Below are 18558 nucleotides of genomic sequence, written 5' to 3' on the forward strand. Positions count from 1 at the left end.
GGCAAGCAGCCACAGTGCAGAGTGGGGGGGAGGGGGGGGGATGGCAAGCAGCTGGAGCGCGAAGCCGGCGTCATGCGGTGACCGCATGGAGTCATGGCACCTTCAGCATGTGCCAATGGTGCTGTCCGCGGGGCCTGTAGAGCATTGTCCATGGGCCCCCCAAAGCACAGGGTCTGGGGCAGTCACCCTGATTTGCCACCCTCCCCCCCCCACAAGGGATAGCTCTGGTGGCAGCCTTAATTGCCACTGCTCCCTCCACTGCCCTCACCAAATTTCTGGACCCTTAGAGAGCTCCACAGTCTGAATCACATGGGCCAGAACTGGTCCACGAGCCAGGGATTCTCACCCCTGCTCCAGACTAGATATCTTGTTTGGCTTCTACCAGTTTCTGCCTAGAGAAAACAAGCTATAAGAACACTCCACACAAGCAGAGTGAATGCAGACTCAATTAGTAGATTTTAAGGCCAAAATTGACAACTGACTGCTCTGATTTCCAGAACAGTACAGGCCATTAGAATCTCTCCCACTAACTCCTATATCAAACCCAGTAACTTTTGTGGTGGAAGTATAGCACGCCTTTTCAACAAGCTACTAGTCAGACATGGTGTGTATGCAAACTACAGTCCTAACGGATTCCAGTATGTTCTATATGCAAATTCATTGAAGAACAGATGCTTTGGAAGGGTACAACTGTATGCAATGAGGTCTCTGGCATATATACAGGACTAAATGATCAGGTACATAATCACAAATTGTGGAATCCAATAACATCTTTGTTTTAGTTACTGGTTGTGCTCACCTGCCTCCTTCTGTTCTCCCAGCTTGTCTAGGATGTTGAAGGAAATGTCAAGGTACTCTCTCTGGATAGCACTCACAGCAATCTTCCTTTGTTTTCTCTGCCTGGGAACAATCTGAATCTTAAATTCTGACTCCTCAGCTTCCTCCTCCTGTTTCTGTTCTATATTTTGTTCTGTGTCAGACTCTGTGTTGGTGTCAGGTTTATCAGTTTCTGTTTGGTTTTCCAAGTCTTCTGGAACCTTAATAAGGACAGATTTTACATTTGAACTTGGAACTGCTCCACTAGGCTTAATTTCATCTATGTTGAGCTCAGAGTTATCATCAAGGGACATTTCTGGAACAGCAAATGACTTTTGCAGTAGGTCTCGCTTTTGCTTAAGTGTTAGCGGGCTCCCACAGGACATCTCTTGAAGTTCCTCTGGCTTAGCTAGCTCTTCAAAGTCCTTTTGATCTTTGGAAGCTGTGGAAGGGATTTCCTCTTTTCCTAATGAAGCATTATTGCTCACATCCTTAGAAGTAAAGTCTTTAGTACAATCCTCAATGCTGAACTGCACCAGGGGAGTTATGCTGAGGCTGAGTACAGAGACATTAACAGGAGTTGAAGGAGGTGACACAGCAATTTTGCCAGAAACCCCATCATTTATCTTGTTTGTTGCTTCTTCTTCTTCTTCATCACTCTCCACTATTCTAAGGGGAGGAAGTGGTTCAAAGACTAAAGAGTCACTGTCTGAAGTGGAAAGTACCGAATGCTTTTCAGGCCCCGATGTGGAGTCAGAGGACAAATCTATCAGATCTAAGTCCTCTTTAGAAACAGAAGATTTCACTGGAGAATCCACTTTCACTTCATAGGTTTCCATGCAGTTTAACCTCACTTCTGGTATTACAGGTCTCCTTGTTTCCTGGAAACTTTCCATGGCAAGAGGATTTTCTTGAGTCTCTGTGTTCTCAGTCCTGGTTGAAGAATTCTGTCTGGGTCGTCCATAATCATTCTGTCTATGCATGATGTAAGGAGCACTGGCTGGAGGCTTATCTAAGTCACACCGGTCTATGCAGGATTTCCTACGATGTTCATCTAATGTAAACAACAGGGAGTCTGCATTCCCTATATCAAGAGATTTTTGTTTTAGAGAGCGCAGTTTTTTTTTCTGAATGCTTTCTTCTCTCACACAGCGGAGAATGCTGTCTTGTAAGGCCCCCGTTTCTCTATATTCAGCCAGCTCTATTTCACCTGATTAAAACAGAAAAAGCTAGTACTATTTTATTGGAGATTTGGGGCAACAATCATGTCTTCATCTCATAGTAACAAACTCTGTGTTAAATCTTTGGTCAAAATCATCTGCGATTTGTTTTTACCTAAGAGCCATGCTACAAAAATCATTGTAACAGACAACCAAAAAGCCATAACCCCAATTAAATTACACAAACCATTGGGTTTTGAACCCAAATTCTCAACTTCAAACAGATGTACAGTTGAAAGGGTTAATTTGGTCATATATATTAAATAAAAGTTAGTGGGCTAAAAAGTTTTCTTGACGTCTGTTAAGGATGGCTGCAAAACATGAGCGGTGAAGCCACAAATGCTTTAGCACAGGGGTTGGTAACCTTTCAGAAGCACTGTGCCAAATCAACACAGTTTGGTTCTGAAGCAGGCCAGAGCTGTCCCACCACTAGACAACACATGGCTGCTACTAACAGTCAGATATATCAACAAGCTGTGCATGGTAGGCTGGATAAAAATCTCTTGTCAAGCCGTATGTGGCCTATCAGCCATAGATTACCAACCCCTGCTTTAATAAGTCATTCCACACAGAAATCACCAAAATCTTTACACCATGCTGTCATGGATCCTGCATTTGCCAAATACATTACAGAAAAACCACTTTAGAAACGTTGAAGGGTATGTCTGCACAACAAGACAGAGGTGTGGCTCTAGCACCCATGCTGTCTTTTCCTAAACTAGTGTAGGTAACAACAGCAATGAAGAAATGGTTCAGCATATGGTAATAACCAGAGAACAAAGGGACCTTGGGTGCATAGTGTGGTTGCTAGACTATGCTACTGTGTCTTCATTGCTACTATTGCTCATGTCAGCTAGAATCAAAACCAGCCTGAGTACACCTCCCTCTGCTACAACTTACTTTAATTTTGTTGTACAGATACATACCCTTGAAGAGTTTTTAAAACTTGATTATTGTTTTCTATTTTGGTAGTGCCCAGAGACCCCATACACTATTGTTGGTGTATTCTGAATCACTCTGCCAATGAAGCTGAATGCCCAAGCAGAGAGAAAGATCAATCTTAGAGCTGTCAGAAAATGGAGCTTTCTCCATGGAAAGCAACATTTTTCAGTTTTCTTTGAACTTTTACATTTTGTGATTTTTTCACTTAAAACCCAAAGCTCAAAAACTTAATATTTTTCAGTTTGTGGGAAACAATAACTGACTTTGTCTGTTTGGTTTTCAGCTATGAAAAGCCAAATTATTTTTTACAACAATGCAATTTTTCACCAAAAAATTCTGTTTCACTGAAAAGACAATTTCTATTAAAAATAAATAAAAAAGGCTTTCAACAGAAAAGTGTAATAACCAATTTGAGTTCAGCCACTGGTGGTGCAGGAAAATTAGAATTAATTTGCCGTAGCAAAGTTTCAAAAGCCTGTTCTATCCAAATTTTAACTTCATTTTCAGGTGCCCAACCTAAGATGCTTTAAAGGAGTTTAATTTCTTGAAAGCAGTAAGCTCCTGCTTTCTGAAAATCAACTGGGAGAATCATCTGCATTTCAATTACACAGTGTAACAAAACAGGTGCAAATTAAGCACAAAATAGGCAGCAGATTATCACATTTCTTCACAAATTTACTTTGATAAAAATTTCATACTTCTCTGGGCATTCATCTCAACTGGTTGATATTTCACCATTTTGCTGCCACCAATTCTTTTCAGTCTTGCAAAGAAAGTTTGAGACTCTTTATTGCAGGGTCCAGTTGGTGTGTCATGAATATCAGATTCGTCAAAGACACTGTCTTCCTCTGTTTGGGAAAGAAAATTATTATCAGTCCAAGAAAATATATTGTCTTCAGCATGAAACAGAGGCTATGAGACAAATCCTTAGCAAAACAAGTTTGTAAAGAAAGATGTACCCCAGGAATACCATTCGAAGTATATTTTACATCCTAAATGAAAAGATCTGAAGGTAACTGGAATAAAATTCAGTACCCAGAAAGGAGCTCATTCATACATGGCCAAAATGATAACTCTCTTTCATAAGGTAACTGATTCTTTAGATGCAGTCTATCTGGACTTCAATAAAGTTTGTAACCTGGTGCCACACTGAATATTATTAACTAAACTGGAGAAGATGGGGATTAATAGAAGGATTATAAGGTTGGTAAAGAACCAGCTAAAGGGGAGACAATTATTGTGCTGAAAGGGGAACTACGGGACTGGACAAAGGTTATGAGTGGTGTTCTTCAAGGAATATTTTCATTAGTGACCTAAGCACAAAGAGCAGGAGTATACTAATGAAATCTGTGGATGAAACAAAATTTAGAACATCATCAATATGGAGAAATTTCAGAATATCAAAAAGGAAGAACTGGGTGACCTTGAGGTCTGGAGTAATAGAAAGGGAAATAAATTTAGTACAAAGCACAAGGGCATGCTGTTAATTTCTGTAATAAGATGGAGTTTCTCAGTAGGAAGCGACAAAGAGGGAGAAACACTTGGGTGTATTTGTCAAGCACAGGATAAATATGAACCACTTATGTGACACAGCCTTAAAAAAGGCAAATGTGATCCTATGATGCATCAGTTGAAGTATTTCCAGTAGATATAGGGAAGTGTTATTAGGCTGATCATAGGAATGGAGAATCTATGGATAAAGGTATATGAAAAACTAATCATGGAGTAAAAGCAGGAGGGGCTTTAATGTGTGTCAGGTACTGCAGTTAACTGCATGCTTTACCCTGAGGTAAATGAAAATTACACTGTGATGACTTCATTCTCTTTCACTGAAGACTAACCTGCCATCGGGCATGTCTACACATGCACTGATGAGCTGTGGTTACTGTGCATTGAGTTTAGTACCTGTAATAACAGGTACTAACTAAATGCACTGTAATCAGCACTACTGCACAGTAACACCAGTGCACAGTCTTTTAGTGACCTTAATGTGCAGTAGACTAATTTGCCATGATGTGCTAATGTGCAGTAGAGTTAGTCTACTGTACATTTAGTATCTTGTGTAGACATGGCCATGGGTTAGCAGCCACTTATCCTAGAATAAGAGTGTGCACATGAGCAGTTACCATGGAGCAGTTGACATACAGTACAGTCTTGCCTGTTTGACACTACAGTAAGCTGTATGAGTATCCATGCCCATATTAAGAGAAGAGACCAAAAAAGCTTGACCTGTTTAGCCTAAAAAATGAAGGCTGGGAGAAGATATGACTGCTCTCTGTAAATACATTACAGAGATAAACATCAGCGAGGGAGAAGAGCTATTTAAGTTAAAGGAAAATGCTGACCCAAGAACAAGTGGATTTAAACTGTGCTTGAATAAATTTAGATTGGACATTTTTTTTAAAATGCTATTTTAAAATACTATGCTCCTAGCAGAGGAGCATAGTACTGGAACAGCCTTCTAATAGCAACAAGGGCAACAAACCCAAATGATATCAATATTAAACTAGATACATTATGAAATGATATGGTTGCCTGCAAGGAAGGGACCAGGAGGTCACTCCCCATCCTGCTTCCTAAGTTCCTAAAAGCAAAGAATGTTTTGTGGGTTTTTATAAGCAATTAATGCTGTTTCTCACAGTACTCATTGTGCAAAGTAATTGGCTATGGTCAGACCCACTGCTGGCATACGTTGGTAGTTTCACTGAAGTCAGTACACCTGTCATGACTGGCACAGCCTAGAGAAGCAGAAATGTTGAATGCCAGACAAATACATCTATTGCATAAGGGCTCTTCCTGACTGAGAAAGGATTAATCCAATGACTTTCAAACAGAGTGCCATGGCACCCTGGCACCAGAATGAAAGCACACTGGACATCTATCAAAGACAGAAATACCCAATTACCGGTGGGGGCACATATCTCACAGGAGGGCCACTCTCTCTCCAATCTCTCAGTCCTGATCCTCAAGGGAAACTTACACAACACTTCCCAGAGACGAGCCTATGAGCTCCATTTCATCAACCTCCTGGATACTAGAGATCAGGGACTAAATATAGACATTGGATTTTTGACACATTACAATCTGCTTGGCAACTGCCTCCCCAGCCCAGCCCCTGGCTTCTTTACTTTTCATTCCATCCAGGAAGAGCACACACCAACTGCTGAAACTTCCTTAGCCTGACGAAGGGTTTTTGAACCCGAAAGCTTGCTTAATAACTATTCTCCAACTATTTGGGTTGGTCTAATAAAAGATATCAAATTCACCCAAGGAACCTTGTCTGCCTATGGCACCCTGGGGCATCTTGAAATGCTTTCAACAGTGCCGTGGGGTGCCACACAATGTTAGAGCACTGTTAGGTATGTAAACGTGATTTGCAAGATAAACCCAGAGGCTAGATCCAGATGAGCAGGGGTGTGCACTTGCAATGGCAAAAATAGTAGGGGCACAAATTTGTGCTGGTACATTTTGCTGCAGTGCACACCCCTGCACACACACTTTGTGAAGGGACAAGTTGTCCCACTTTGGGCAAACTGCCCATGCCCAGCTCATCCCAGCTCCCAGCATGCTCGAGGAACCAGGGTACAACTGGAGTGGAGATTCTGTGGCCAGCAGCCAGAGTGTCTCCCTAGAGCAGGGCTTTTCAACCTTTTTTAGTAAGTGTACTCCTGGCAGCTGGACGTTTTTAGTAAGTGTACCCCTGGGGGCCGGGGGGTGGCACGCGGCTGGATACGGATCCAGGGGCAGGGGAGGGTACACTTACTAAAAAGTGAGCAGAGTGGTGGCAGCACGGGGTGGTGGGAAGCAGCGGCACGAGGGAAGCTTCTCCCCCCCTGTGTCTGGCTGGCTGGGCAGCGCCTGCATGGCCCACAGAGAGGCGCCATTGCCCTTGCCTGCCCCCATTCTTACTCCTGGGAGGCAGCAGTGCTCTGTCCCTGCCCGCCCACCTGTGCATGCTCCTGTTGCATGAGCTGCACCGCATTTTTTCTTGGTACTTTTTTTTTGCTACTGGGATTTCCCTGTAGCAAATTTTGGCCCTATAATGCAAATTTGCAGCGCAGGGCACATTTTAATGTTCCCCACAAAGAGGTTTGTGGTGCCACAAAATGCATGCCCTTGTTCGTCTAGACACAACCAGAGGTTTCAAATGGGAATCCAGAGTATTTAAAACAAGTCTGACCTGTTGTGGTCTTTGAGTTCTTTTGCAGCAGAAGAACTGCTCTGTTATTTTTTCCATATTCAAAAAATGAACTAAAACTTAAGAGCTCACATTTTCTGATGGGACATAAAAAGGTTGAGGCCCACTAAATTAATCATACTGCTGGGCTAAACAAGTCCATTAATATACAGACTGCACTCTCCCAGGGTGGCGGAAAAGCCATGTAGACATTGAGTGAGATGATGTCATGAGTGTACTATTCCCTAATGCAGACTGACAAGGAACAGGGTCCTGGCAGCTGCTGGCCCCTGCATTGGCGACTGCAGTGTCTCAGCATGGCGGTATAGCTGAGACTGGATGCCCAGGCTGCTGCCATAAGCCTGGGCCCTGTTTGCTGTTTCACACCTGTTGCATTTCAGCCCACCTGTGTGGGGCTAAACCCCACCACATTTTCAGCTGGCAGATTTGGGCCCGAGTGAACCCCTGGCACTTCTTGTTGTTTATCCAGGCCTCAGTGCTGCATACACCTACATGGCTTTTTGTCACCCAGTCCAGGCCCAGCGAAATAGGCCTGAGCCTTCTTTTGTCCCTTTTGCAATTTATGCCCCAACCAAGCAGTGTAGTTCAGTGCTAGTTGTAGTTCAGGCCAAAGCCAAAGTAGGACTGGCCCCCTTTTTGTTGTTTCACAACTGTTAAGTCTCAGCCTAGCAGCATAGCTAAGACTAAATGTCCAGGCTGCAGCCACGTAGGCCTGGTGCTCTTTTGTTGTATGCTGAGGCCCAGGTGCAGGACAGGCCTGAGTCTCCCTTTTATTGCTTTACAGTTTTTGTGTCTCAGCACGGCTGTATTGCTGAGCCCTCCTGTACATTTGCTGCATGTCTGGGCCTGGCACATATTGTTGCTTTGGTAGCTCTGTGTCCTGACCAAGCAGCGTGGTTGGTGCTGATTGCACTTCAGGCTCTGTTGCTGTTCAGCTGGCTTTTCTTTGAGTTCTGTTGCAGTTTCTGCTGCAGCAGAGCTGAGATTAGGACTAGAAACTTTGGAGGTGTGATATGCTGACAAAAGCTGCAGCTAACTCCTCAAAGCCACCAAATGGAAGTGGAGATCAGCATTACAGCTTTGCAGGGAGCAACAGGGGGCCTGTCCAATGCAGAAGGACCTATGGTCTCTAGCAGCTTCCTATGGCACAGTGGACCCATGGGGCAGCTTGTAGGACTTTCCAGTGTGGGACTCCCTCTCCAGCCCATTGCTGAAGGGCAGGTGTAGGGGTGCAGGCCGCTGGAGCTACCCATTAGGGAGTCCCAAGTCCCAGACTGCCTGGGTGTGGATAAAGCCTCCCAAAAAGAGTGCCACCTATAAACTTTGTTTTGTAGTTTATACTGTTTTAAAATTATAGTTAGTGTTTACTTTTGTTTTTTTCTTTATTCTTTGTGATAAATTTGGATTTTGCATTTACACTACCTGTGAGGGAAGGGTAGTTGGTTTTACTGGACACCCTAGTGATTCATTTAGTGTTTACCAGGCAGTCTGGGTGGGGGCTCGAGCCAAGGTAAAATACATTTAGTACCCCAAAATTGAACCTGGCCCTTGTTGCTGCTGACAGGTGCTCAGCAGAAGGGTTACATAAATATTATTCTCTTGATTTTAAACACAGTGAAACAGATGGAAGGGCAATCCAAGACCACACAGTGAATGTGTGGGGCAGAGAAGATTACAATTTAGAGGTAACATGCTGCTTATTCCTCCAGACTATGCTGCCACAAGTATCTAAATGCTCCTTGAAGAAGTCTTTTTTCGGGAGACTTCTAATGTCAATCCAGAACCTTGACTTCATTTTACAGTCTGTGAATGCTTCCACTTCTCCTTACTGCTTTCCAGTCACAACCTCAGACTGACAAATAGTCAGTGAAGCAAGTCCAGGGCCATCTGAAGAAACAGAATCTCCTCTTGAGGCTTCTTTAATTCCTTAGAGATAGCCTATCCTGAAAGTCTTGTAGACTTTCATTTTAATTAAAGTGACACCAGATAAACGTGGGGCAGAAAAGTCAAATAAATGTGAACCGGAGACAAATTTATCATCCTGTATTTTTCATCTTCAGGAAGAATAGATTACTGCACACCAGAAAGTGTGTTTGAAAAGGAAGGTCCAAATCAGATCAGCAAATTTGCTAAAAGATAGTAACACTTGGCCAAATTGACTTAGAATAAATGTATATATGGTATATTATATGTTCAGTTGCACTGTATATTATATATACAGTAAACTTTGCAATTGCTTTGGTTCCTATTCTGGGATAACACAGACTACTTTTCAAACACTAATATTCATACTAGCCTTGCATCACTGCATAATTGGTGGACGGTGGCATAGAAAGGTCAAATCCCATGAAGAGAACCCAGAAGACTGACTCCTATTCTTGTTGGTCTACCCTGTATTTCTTTTTAATTAATGACAACAATATCACCCAAGACTTAATTAATAAAATCATTGGCTAATATAGAAACTAAAATGCTTAAAATACCTTTTTCCTTTTCACTGTATCGACTTATATTACTGTTGTCACTGTACAGAGGCCCTGCAGTTGCATGAGGTTTGCAGCTGTGGTACTGTGCATTGAGAGTGTTGACTGTTATGTGGATCAGATGCAGGACAATCTTGCTGACTTCACAGTCTCTGTAGGGATACTGGTTAATGAATGAAAGAAAGAAATATAGTCTTAAAAACTAATTTTTCCTCTTGAATAAATATGTAATCAATAAGCGAGAAAAAAAGCAATAATGTGGTCATATTGTAGCCCTTATGTATGTCTTAATACACAGGAGAAGGCAAGAATATTATTCACCTTTGTAAACAATGGATTATAAAAGAATGGTGTCTACAAAAGACTTTCCAAGGGACTCCCCTATAAGAACAATGCAATATATTATTTGTCTGGTTTTTATATGGTAAACCCACCTGTTAAAAAAACTTCATGAGGTCATGAGACCTGTTTGCAAAATATCTGCTAGTTCATTGTTCAGATCAGTTGTATTTCTAACATCTCCATTTTTACTTATGTCAGATCTAACCATAAGAATCAAGTTCCATATGTCCAATCTCAGCTCAAGTATGTAAACACTACACTGAGATTATATTCCTTACAGTTCATCTCAGAGCATCATCCAAACAAATTTAGTAATTTTAAATTCAGCCAATTTAAAAACTTTTAACATACTACATATGTTCCTAACTTCCCCCTCCTCCTTCCAGCATGTGTAGTTTTACACCATGCTCTTAAGGAAGACCCATGTAAATACCTCTGACCTGAGCTGGGTCATTCTGACCTGCAATCTGAAAATGTTGCTGATTGCTGGACAGTGGAAACAGTGACGCTGACACACACAAACTGAAGTTAAATGCACACAGTATACAAAATGAAAGAAGAAACTTAAAAAAAAGTGTGTGAATTTAAGGGTGATAGTATTCTGTTACGACAACTAACCTTGTAAAGGATGACCAGCAATGCTTTTAACCACATCTGCCTAATATGAGGCTTAAGAGACCAAAGGGAACAGCGAGGAGGCTGCTGGAAGTAATGTCTTAGTTGTGGACAAGTGCAGTACTTCAGCACTTGAACCACTAATGGAAGGAGATGTTTTCCCAGGTTAATATTATAATCCATGACCTGAAAGGAATATTAATTTAGAATTCAGTTCACCAAAATGAAAATCAAGCCCACGCATATTAATAGCCAAACTATCTAGCAGCAGTTTTGATATTGCTCAAGTAAAGAGAAATAGGCACATACAGGGAATTCTCACAACCAACTGGGAAACTTTCAGAAAACTTGCCACTTGGTTAGCTCTTTATGTAGTATTCTGTTGTTGAGTCATTTGTGACAATGCTGTCACTTTGCTATTTACCATTTCAGAACACACTTGGAAAACTTTTCATATATCACCAGTTAAGTTGCCGGGGCAAGGTATGTATAGCACAATAGTGTTCTAGGATGTGGATCAAATTCTATCTTTAGTTACAACCATTATCATCAGCAGGGGTTGCACAAAAAGTGGTTGAAGTGGAAAAATCATGTCTTGTACTGAGCGCTGAGATTAAAAAATCATTTGGTGGAGCACAAAACCATACAAATAACAATTGTGGAATGGTAAACAACAGAAGTTTTAGAAATTTATCTCCTAAACAGTGCCCTAGTACTGAAAGATATGAGCACATTTTATTCCTGTAATAGGCTATGTGCATGTCTACATGTGTGCCCCACTGCACAGTTGGTACTGGGCAGTCATTTAATATTTGCTGCAAGTACTAAATGGCTATGCAGTACCTCCCAGTACTGTGCAGTCCCAGCAGCACAAGGGTCATTTCCAACCTCACTGTGCAGTAGCTGCAGCATCACAGTTAGTGCCTGCCGACACTACGTCGTCATAGGGACAAGCTATGCCATAGCTCATCACTATGGCAACGTAGCATCTCATGTAGATGCGCTCTGTTTCAACAAAAATTTAAAAATCACAGTATTTATATTATTCAAAATCCATTGACTTCTGAGTCACTTTTGAAAAATGAATGTAGGCTCTGAAGTCACATTAGTGCTTTTGAGAATTTCCTCAGAAAACTAACCATGACATTAATGAGAGGCAATGATTTTTAATTATATCTTTTATTAGGACAACTGTATTGTTGGGAGGGATGTTGGACAAGCTTTCAGACACAAAGTTACCTTTTTCAGTGAATAAGAAACCATCCAGGGAAAGCCTTAGACCTCTCAGGAAGGAGATTGAGAGCTAAATCCTATGCTTGTAAATACAGATCTATCTTATACATGATTACTTAACAGACATATAGCATAGATTGGTCCCGTTTGTGCTGAAATGATCAAATTGTGCTTTAATATAGTGATATTTCAGCACAATATATTTTGTATTAAGGCCAGTCCTTACATACACTGCAATTCAGACTTGCCAACCAGGGATTTTTTTAAATATGCCTCTCATGATTAGTTGTCCAACACAAATGTCCTATGTTATGTGATTTTACAGCAGCAAGCATTTCTGAGAAATGGTTAATGATATAGTAGGGTCAGAGTGTCATTGTAGCAGTGACATTCCAGGAAATATACATGAGGCAAGGGTTTGTTTTTGTGCTTGCTTGTGTGACAACTTTTATTGGACTAACTGTAATTGGAAGAGATACTGGACAAGCTTTCAGGCACAAAGTGCCTTTCCTCCTGTCTGAGTTTTCAGGGCTGACTGATTAGGCCTTTTGCTGTGAGGTTTCATGTTCAAGTCTTTATTTCTCTGTTGCCCCAGCACTTATACTCTATGGGCACATCCAGACATGGGCACATGTGCGGTTTGCAGTGCCACAGACCCATCTGTGATGCCACAAACTACACGCACCACACATGCAGGTATTTGCCACACTGCTAATTTGCAGTACCGTGGGGGGTTTTTTACACCGGCAGATTCCAGTGTCAAAAAAACCTGTGCCACAAAAAAGAGAGGGGTGCGCTTGGCGACAGCATGTGCCGCCTGAAACCAGAGCCTAGCCAGCCAGACCCATGCTCTGCCTGCCGGCCAGGCTCTACATGGCCAGATCACCACCGCTGGAGCCCGAGGAGGCCCTCACAACCCCAGATAAGGCTTGTGGGGGTCAGTCCAGGTGCAGGCCCCAGCCTCCCCTACCTCACCCAGAGCAACTTGCCATGTGCCAGAGAGCTTGCACACATGTGTGCTGCTGCTGGTTGTCCCTGGGGAAAACAAATTCCCGTTCATGGGGATGCACCCCATGAGTACAGGTAATGAAATTCACTTTATTTCTCCACCCATGTATTCAGGATGTTATATATATAGTCCTGGAGTCTGATCCCTGGGTCCAACAAGAACAAGCCATGTTACAACATGCCTCAATGAACTATATTCTGTAATCCAGAGAGACTTTAAGACTAATAGAGCCACTTTTTTTACAAGTGTTGTTCAGACTGGGTATAAAATCATACAACCTGAGAACAAATCAATTCTAATTTACAGTGTGATCTTTGCTAGTATTATCAAGGATCACCTAGGCTACATTATTCCCTCCAAAGAGAACTGTACAACACTGCCACCGGGTGGACTAACACCAAAATGATTGTAATTTACATAAAGGTAACTTGAATACAATAAGATTTCAATATCAATTCTGGTATTGAAATATTGATATGAATATTCATAAATATAGATATGAATACTCTGGTGTAGGAAGTTAAATATTAATAATAATCTTTGGAAATAATATTTTCTCAAGCTGCATATTCTAACAACATCTGAAAGATAAAATTCAGAAACCATTAGATTCCTCCATTCCAATCATTTGTAGCACTGACAGGGGAAATAAAGAATTTCTGAGTTAGGTGTTACACAAATGTCATTTCTGACAAACTTCCATAAGCTTTTCTTCTTGTAGGTATATGCCAGCACTACATCAAATAGCCCATGGAATTCCATGTAAAAGGCACACTTATATCACATTTATCACAACTACCAAAAAAGCCATAAGCAAGTATCTTTTAATGTTAAAGACAGGAACTGAAATAGACTGTCCCTAACCTGAGTCCCCTTTATGTTCAGTATCTCAAAGTGGTTTAGCCATGTAAATTTATGAAGCCTCTCAAGCCTCATGGAAAATTATTGCCATTCCCATTTTGAAGGTGAAGAAAGTAAAGTGTGGGGAAGCCAATGTTATACACAACCTTATGGTACAAAATGGCCCAGGACCCAGGAGTTTTAACTTGCAGCTTCTGTGCTTTCAAATCTTTCTTTCTCCATAGCAACAGCACTAGAGAAGGCATTTTATATAACGGGGCTGAGCATTCAGAAGTGTAATCAAACATCTTTAATTTTCTGTCTCTCCAGTTCATCCATTTATTACATGGGAGGGAGTATTAATTTGAATTACCAGACACTCAGTCATAATTTTAGCCAATGGTACCTGGCTGGGTGAGGTATTTGCTTCACCTGTCTATAATGAGAATAAATCACACCTACTTGTGCTATTCCAGCGATAAATGCATTAAAACAAGTTGAAATGCGCATTTTCTGAGGTGCAATCATGAAGCATCCTTCCTGTTGATCATAGCCAAGCAAGACATACAGATGACGCTTGACTGTGTTGAAGGCTTTCGCACTGCTGATGTCTGACTCAGCACTACTCTCATCCTTTGCCATAAACTTCATCAGCACAGTAATCAGCTGGTGGACAGTCTGATGATCAATCCCAGCATCTTCTGGAAGTAGGTCCTTTATTGTATTATCATTCTCTGGGGAGGGCTGTCCTGTCAGCACAAGAAAGATATGGTGTAAATGATCATGGCACAAGGTAGTGGTGAATCAGGCTGGAGGCTTCTTTCCCAAAGATTGATTCCACTTCTCCCAAAGTATGTACACATAAAATTAATAGGAGCTGCCTTTTTAGAGAGCAGTATTTACTGTTGCCTCAGTTGTAAAAATCAAAGAATACGTTGGTATTTGAAATTAACTCTCTGTTCAGTTGGATAGGCAAAGACTTTCAATTCCTCAAACATCTCAGACCTTATGGGTAGGACTGTCCTGTCACTCCTCATATACCACCTTTGAGTTCAGTAATGTAAGGCCTGCTTCCACTTGTGTGGGAAAGAACAATCATATTCTGTGGTACTCAGGTGATATAATTTAATGTCAATCCACTGACATCAATGGAACAGAGCCAAAATACATCAGCTGAGGGCAATGCTCAAAAGTAATTGGGAATGTGAAAGAAGCAAAATTTTGCATTTGATCAACCCATATCAGGTCAAGAATGAAAGATTTTTCCTTCTAGCATTCATGATGCATGCTTCTCTCCACATGAGAACAGGGAATTTACGTGACCAAATTGTGGCATTTTAATCGACCTGGAGGGAAGTGGGCAGCGGGGTCCCCCAGGGTTCAGTCCTTGGGCTCGCACTGTTCAATTTCTTTATTAGCGACTTGGACTATGGGGGAAGAGCAGACTGTTTAAATTCGCAGACAACACCAAGATTTGGGGTGAGGTGGGCACACTAGAAGGGAAGGACAGATTACGGCAGGACCTGGACAGGTTACAGGGATGGGCAAATGAAAATAGGATGGGATTCAATACTGACAAGTGCAGGGTGCTGCACTTGGGCAGTAGGAACCAGCAGCATACCTATTGGCTGGGGAACTCCCTCCTCAAAAGCACAGTGGCAGAAAGAGATCTTGGAGTCATTATTGACTCCAAGATGAACATGAGCCGACAATGTGAGAACACGGTCAGTAGGGCTAACCGTACCTTGTCCTGCATCCACAGATGCATCACAAGCAGGGCCAGGAGGTGATCCTCCCCCTCTATGCGACACTGGTCAGGCCACAGCTGACGTACTGCATCCAGTTCTGGGCGTCACACTTCAGGAGGGATGTGGACAGCATTGAGAGGGTCCAAAGGAGGGCCGCTCGCATGATCCGGGGACAGCAGGGCAGACCCTATGAGAAGAGGCTACGGGACCTGAACCTGTTCAGCCTTCACAAAAGAAGGATAAGGGGGGACCTGGTGGCCATCTATAAACTTACTAGAGGGGACCAGTGGGGACTGGGAGAAACCTTGTTCCCCCAAGCACCTCCCGGAGTAACAAGGAATAACAGCCATAAGCTGCTAGAGAGTAGGTTTAGACTAGACATTAGAAGGCATTACTTCACAGTCAGGGCGGCTAGGATCTGGAACCAACTTCCAAGGGAAGTGGTGATGGCTTTTACCCTGGGGGTCTTTAAGAGGGGGCTCGATGTTTACCTGGCTGGGGTCATTTGAGCCCAGTTTTCTCTCCTGCCCACGGCAGGGGGTAGGACTAGAAGATCTACAAGGTCCCTTCTGACCCTACATCTATGAATCTATGAATTTTGCTCTGGCAAGCTCCATCTTCCAAAGGAATGAAGAGCCTGTAGCTATCTTTCATGCTGTTAAATAACAGCCTAAACAGCATGTCTTGCAGGGATGTTTCCAGGTAATGGAAGTCAAACTGTAGGTATTATAAATAAGAGGTTTTTGAAAGCTAGTATATAATACGAATCTTTTCATTTTTTTAATTATACAGGTTTAGATATGATCATTTTTTTGCAGTGCTCACAACCCAAACAGGAATCTATTGGGTCAGACCATGGTCATCTGGAAGAAAAGCTGTCTAGGATCAAGATAGAGACTGAGTCGGCTGAGTCTCATTGTCCAAGCTGAACAAGCATAACAAGTAAATAAGCAACAAAAAGCAGAAATAGTAATTTATAACATTCTTTCCATTTTCATAATTTAACATGCTTTCAGTGATATTCTTATGTACAGAGTTTGTTTAATCCTTTTGAATTCTAACCTGCTAGTGTCCATTTATTTGGCTTCTGAAGGATCAGCTTCCATTTATCCCTGAGTGTTAACCCTGAAAATAAGTACTTTTCTACACAAGACACTTCAACAGCAGTAGACTAATTCTGCTGCACATTAGCGCAGTGGACAAAACCTGTGCTATTGTGCTAATGCACTAATGTGCAGTAGATTTACTCTACTGCACATTAACATCACAAAAAAAAAATTCATTTATGCTAATGCGCAGTAGCACCAATTACAGCACATTAAGTTAGTACCTGTCATTACAAGTAGTAAACTTAATGTACTGTAATTACGACACATTAATGAATGTGTAGACACATCCCTTGAGATCTATAGAGACCAAATATCAGTTCCTGAAGCTGAAAGGAGGCTCTTTTTATAAATACTAGCAAAGACACATGATGACTTAAAACATTTTAGGGTCTATAATTCCTACTAAGGCTGTGAAAAATTTTGATGAGTGTTTCATTTTGAAGCTGTTTTGATGCATTTCAAGCTAGAAACAGCGAAATTGAAATGAAACAAAATGCTTCAAAACAGCTTCAAAATGAAATGAGGGCACTCGAAATATTTTGAAAGTTTTGAAACATTTAGAGTTTTGAAGCAGCCTGGTGGCAGGAGGTGGGGGAGAGCCAGGGCTGTGCTCTGAGTGACTCCGCCAGCCCCACAGAGCTCAGCCCAGCGGCAGGAGGCAGGGGAGAGCCAGGGCTGTGCTCCACTTCCCACTGCTGGGCTGAGCTCCATGGGGCTGGCGGAGCCGCTCAGAGGGCAGCCCTAGCTCTCCCCTGCCTCCCCCCACTGGGCTGCTTTGAAACTTGAAACGTTTTGAAAGGTGCTCCAAGAGGCTCTGCCAGCCCCACAGAGTTTAGCCTGGTGGCAGGAAGTGGGGGAGAGCCACTGGCCAGGGATGCACTCTGAGCGGCTCCGCCACGGGCTCTCCCAATGCCTCCCACTGCCAGGCTGAGCTCCATGAGGCTACTATCCCTGCAATTTTCATCTGAATTGGCCAAGAAATTATAAAGTTATAGGCATCTTCATGATTCTCCATTATAGCCTATGGGTGAAAAGGCGAAACAGCAAAACAGTTTTGACAAAACGAAATGAAACAGTACTTCAATACTAAATGACAAAACAAAACACTGTCCCTTCAAAACAGTGAACCAGAAGTCAAAACGAAAGGGTGCTGTTTCACACAGCCCTAATTCCTACATGTTCTCTTTAAGCAGAAATTCAAATAAGTATATGCTGCATAATTAAAATGCACATCCCTTATTTCATGTATGATCAGTGATGAAGAAAGTTAAAAATGCCCTTGTTGATTGTACCAAAAGAAAAGGTACTTAACAACAAAGTACTGATTCCATCATTAATTTTAATTAGTACTAACAGCCTATATTAATATGCCCACTGATTATTATACTGAGTCTTAGGCCAAAACCAAAGATAAAATAGAAAGCTGTTTTGAAGCAGAATTAAGATGACACAATTACCTCCTTCAAAAGAAAAAAAACACTTGGTTTCCAGCCTTTCATTGAAAAAAAGCCAGAAATTTTGATCAACATGAAAATTTTCCATGTATATTTTTTTTTGTTACAGAAACAATATTTCATCAAAAATGCACACATGAAAGCATTTTGACTACCTTTAAACTTGTAGAATTAAAATTAGAGTGATAATCTTTCCATAGAATTTTATAGCAAGGATATCATTCTATCAAATACTTTCTGTCAAGAGGGCATAATTCTCAATCAGAAGCTTTTAGAGAGAAATATGGTGATGATGATAGTGATTTCCTGTACAATCCTAGTGTTTTTATCTCCGAAGTGCTATGTGATTTTTCCATACAAGTGAAAAATAGAAGCCTAGAACTGAATGTGTCAGTAGTATAACTAGGGGGGACAACAAGGGCAGAAGTCAGCCTCTCCCCATCCCTTCCCAGGAGTCTTTGCCATGGGAAACAGAGCAGTTTGTCATAGGAGCCAGGCAGGTACAGTTCCTCACCTAATAGCATATCTGGGGGGTGGGGGGAGGGGGGA

The 18558-nt window shown here is 41.9% G+C and overlaps 1 protein-coding gene across 2 annotated transcripts in view; it reads right to left on the minus strand.

Annotated features, from left to right (window-relative positions):
• The window catches only part of UNC79 (unc-79 homolog, NALCN channel complex subunit), a 180364-nt gene that overhangs the window by 81117 nt on the left and 80689 nt on the right, over positions 1-18558 (minus strand). The window contains exons 27-31 of one of the 2 annotated variants that reach the window (XM_025206315.1): positions 14161-14447; positions 10620-10802; positions 9660-9822; positions 3677-3826; positions 800-2026 (exon numbers count right to left, since the gene is read on the minus strand). In XM_025206315.1, coding sequence (XP_025062100.1) covers positions 800-2026; positions 3677-3826; positions 9660-9822; positions 10620-10802; positions 14161-14447 — 2010 coding nt within the window. The remainder of the gene's footprint in view (positions 1-799; positions 2027-3676; positions 3827-9659; positions 9823-10619; positions 10803-14160; positions 14448-18558) is intronic. The other variant, XM_006025493.2, reaches the window with a different exon arrangement.

The sequence above is a fragment of the Alligator sinensis genome, unplaced genomic scaffold (assembly GCF_000455745.1).
Source record: "Alligator sinensis unplaced genomic scaffold, ASM45574v1 scaffold47_2, whole genome shotgun sequence".
Taxonomy (NCBI): Eukaryota; Metazoa; Chordata; order Crocodylia; family Alligatoridae; genus Alligator; species Alligator sinensis.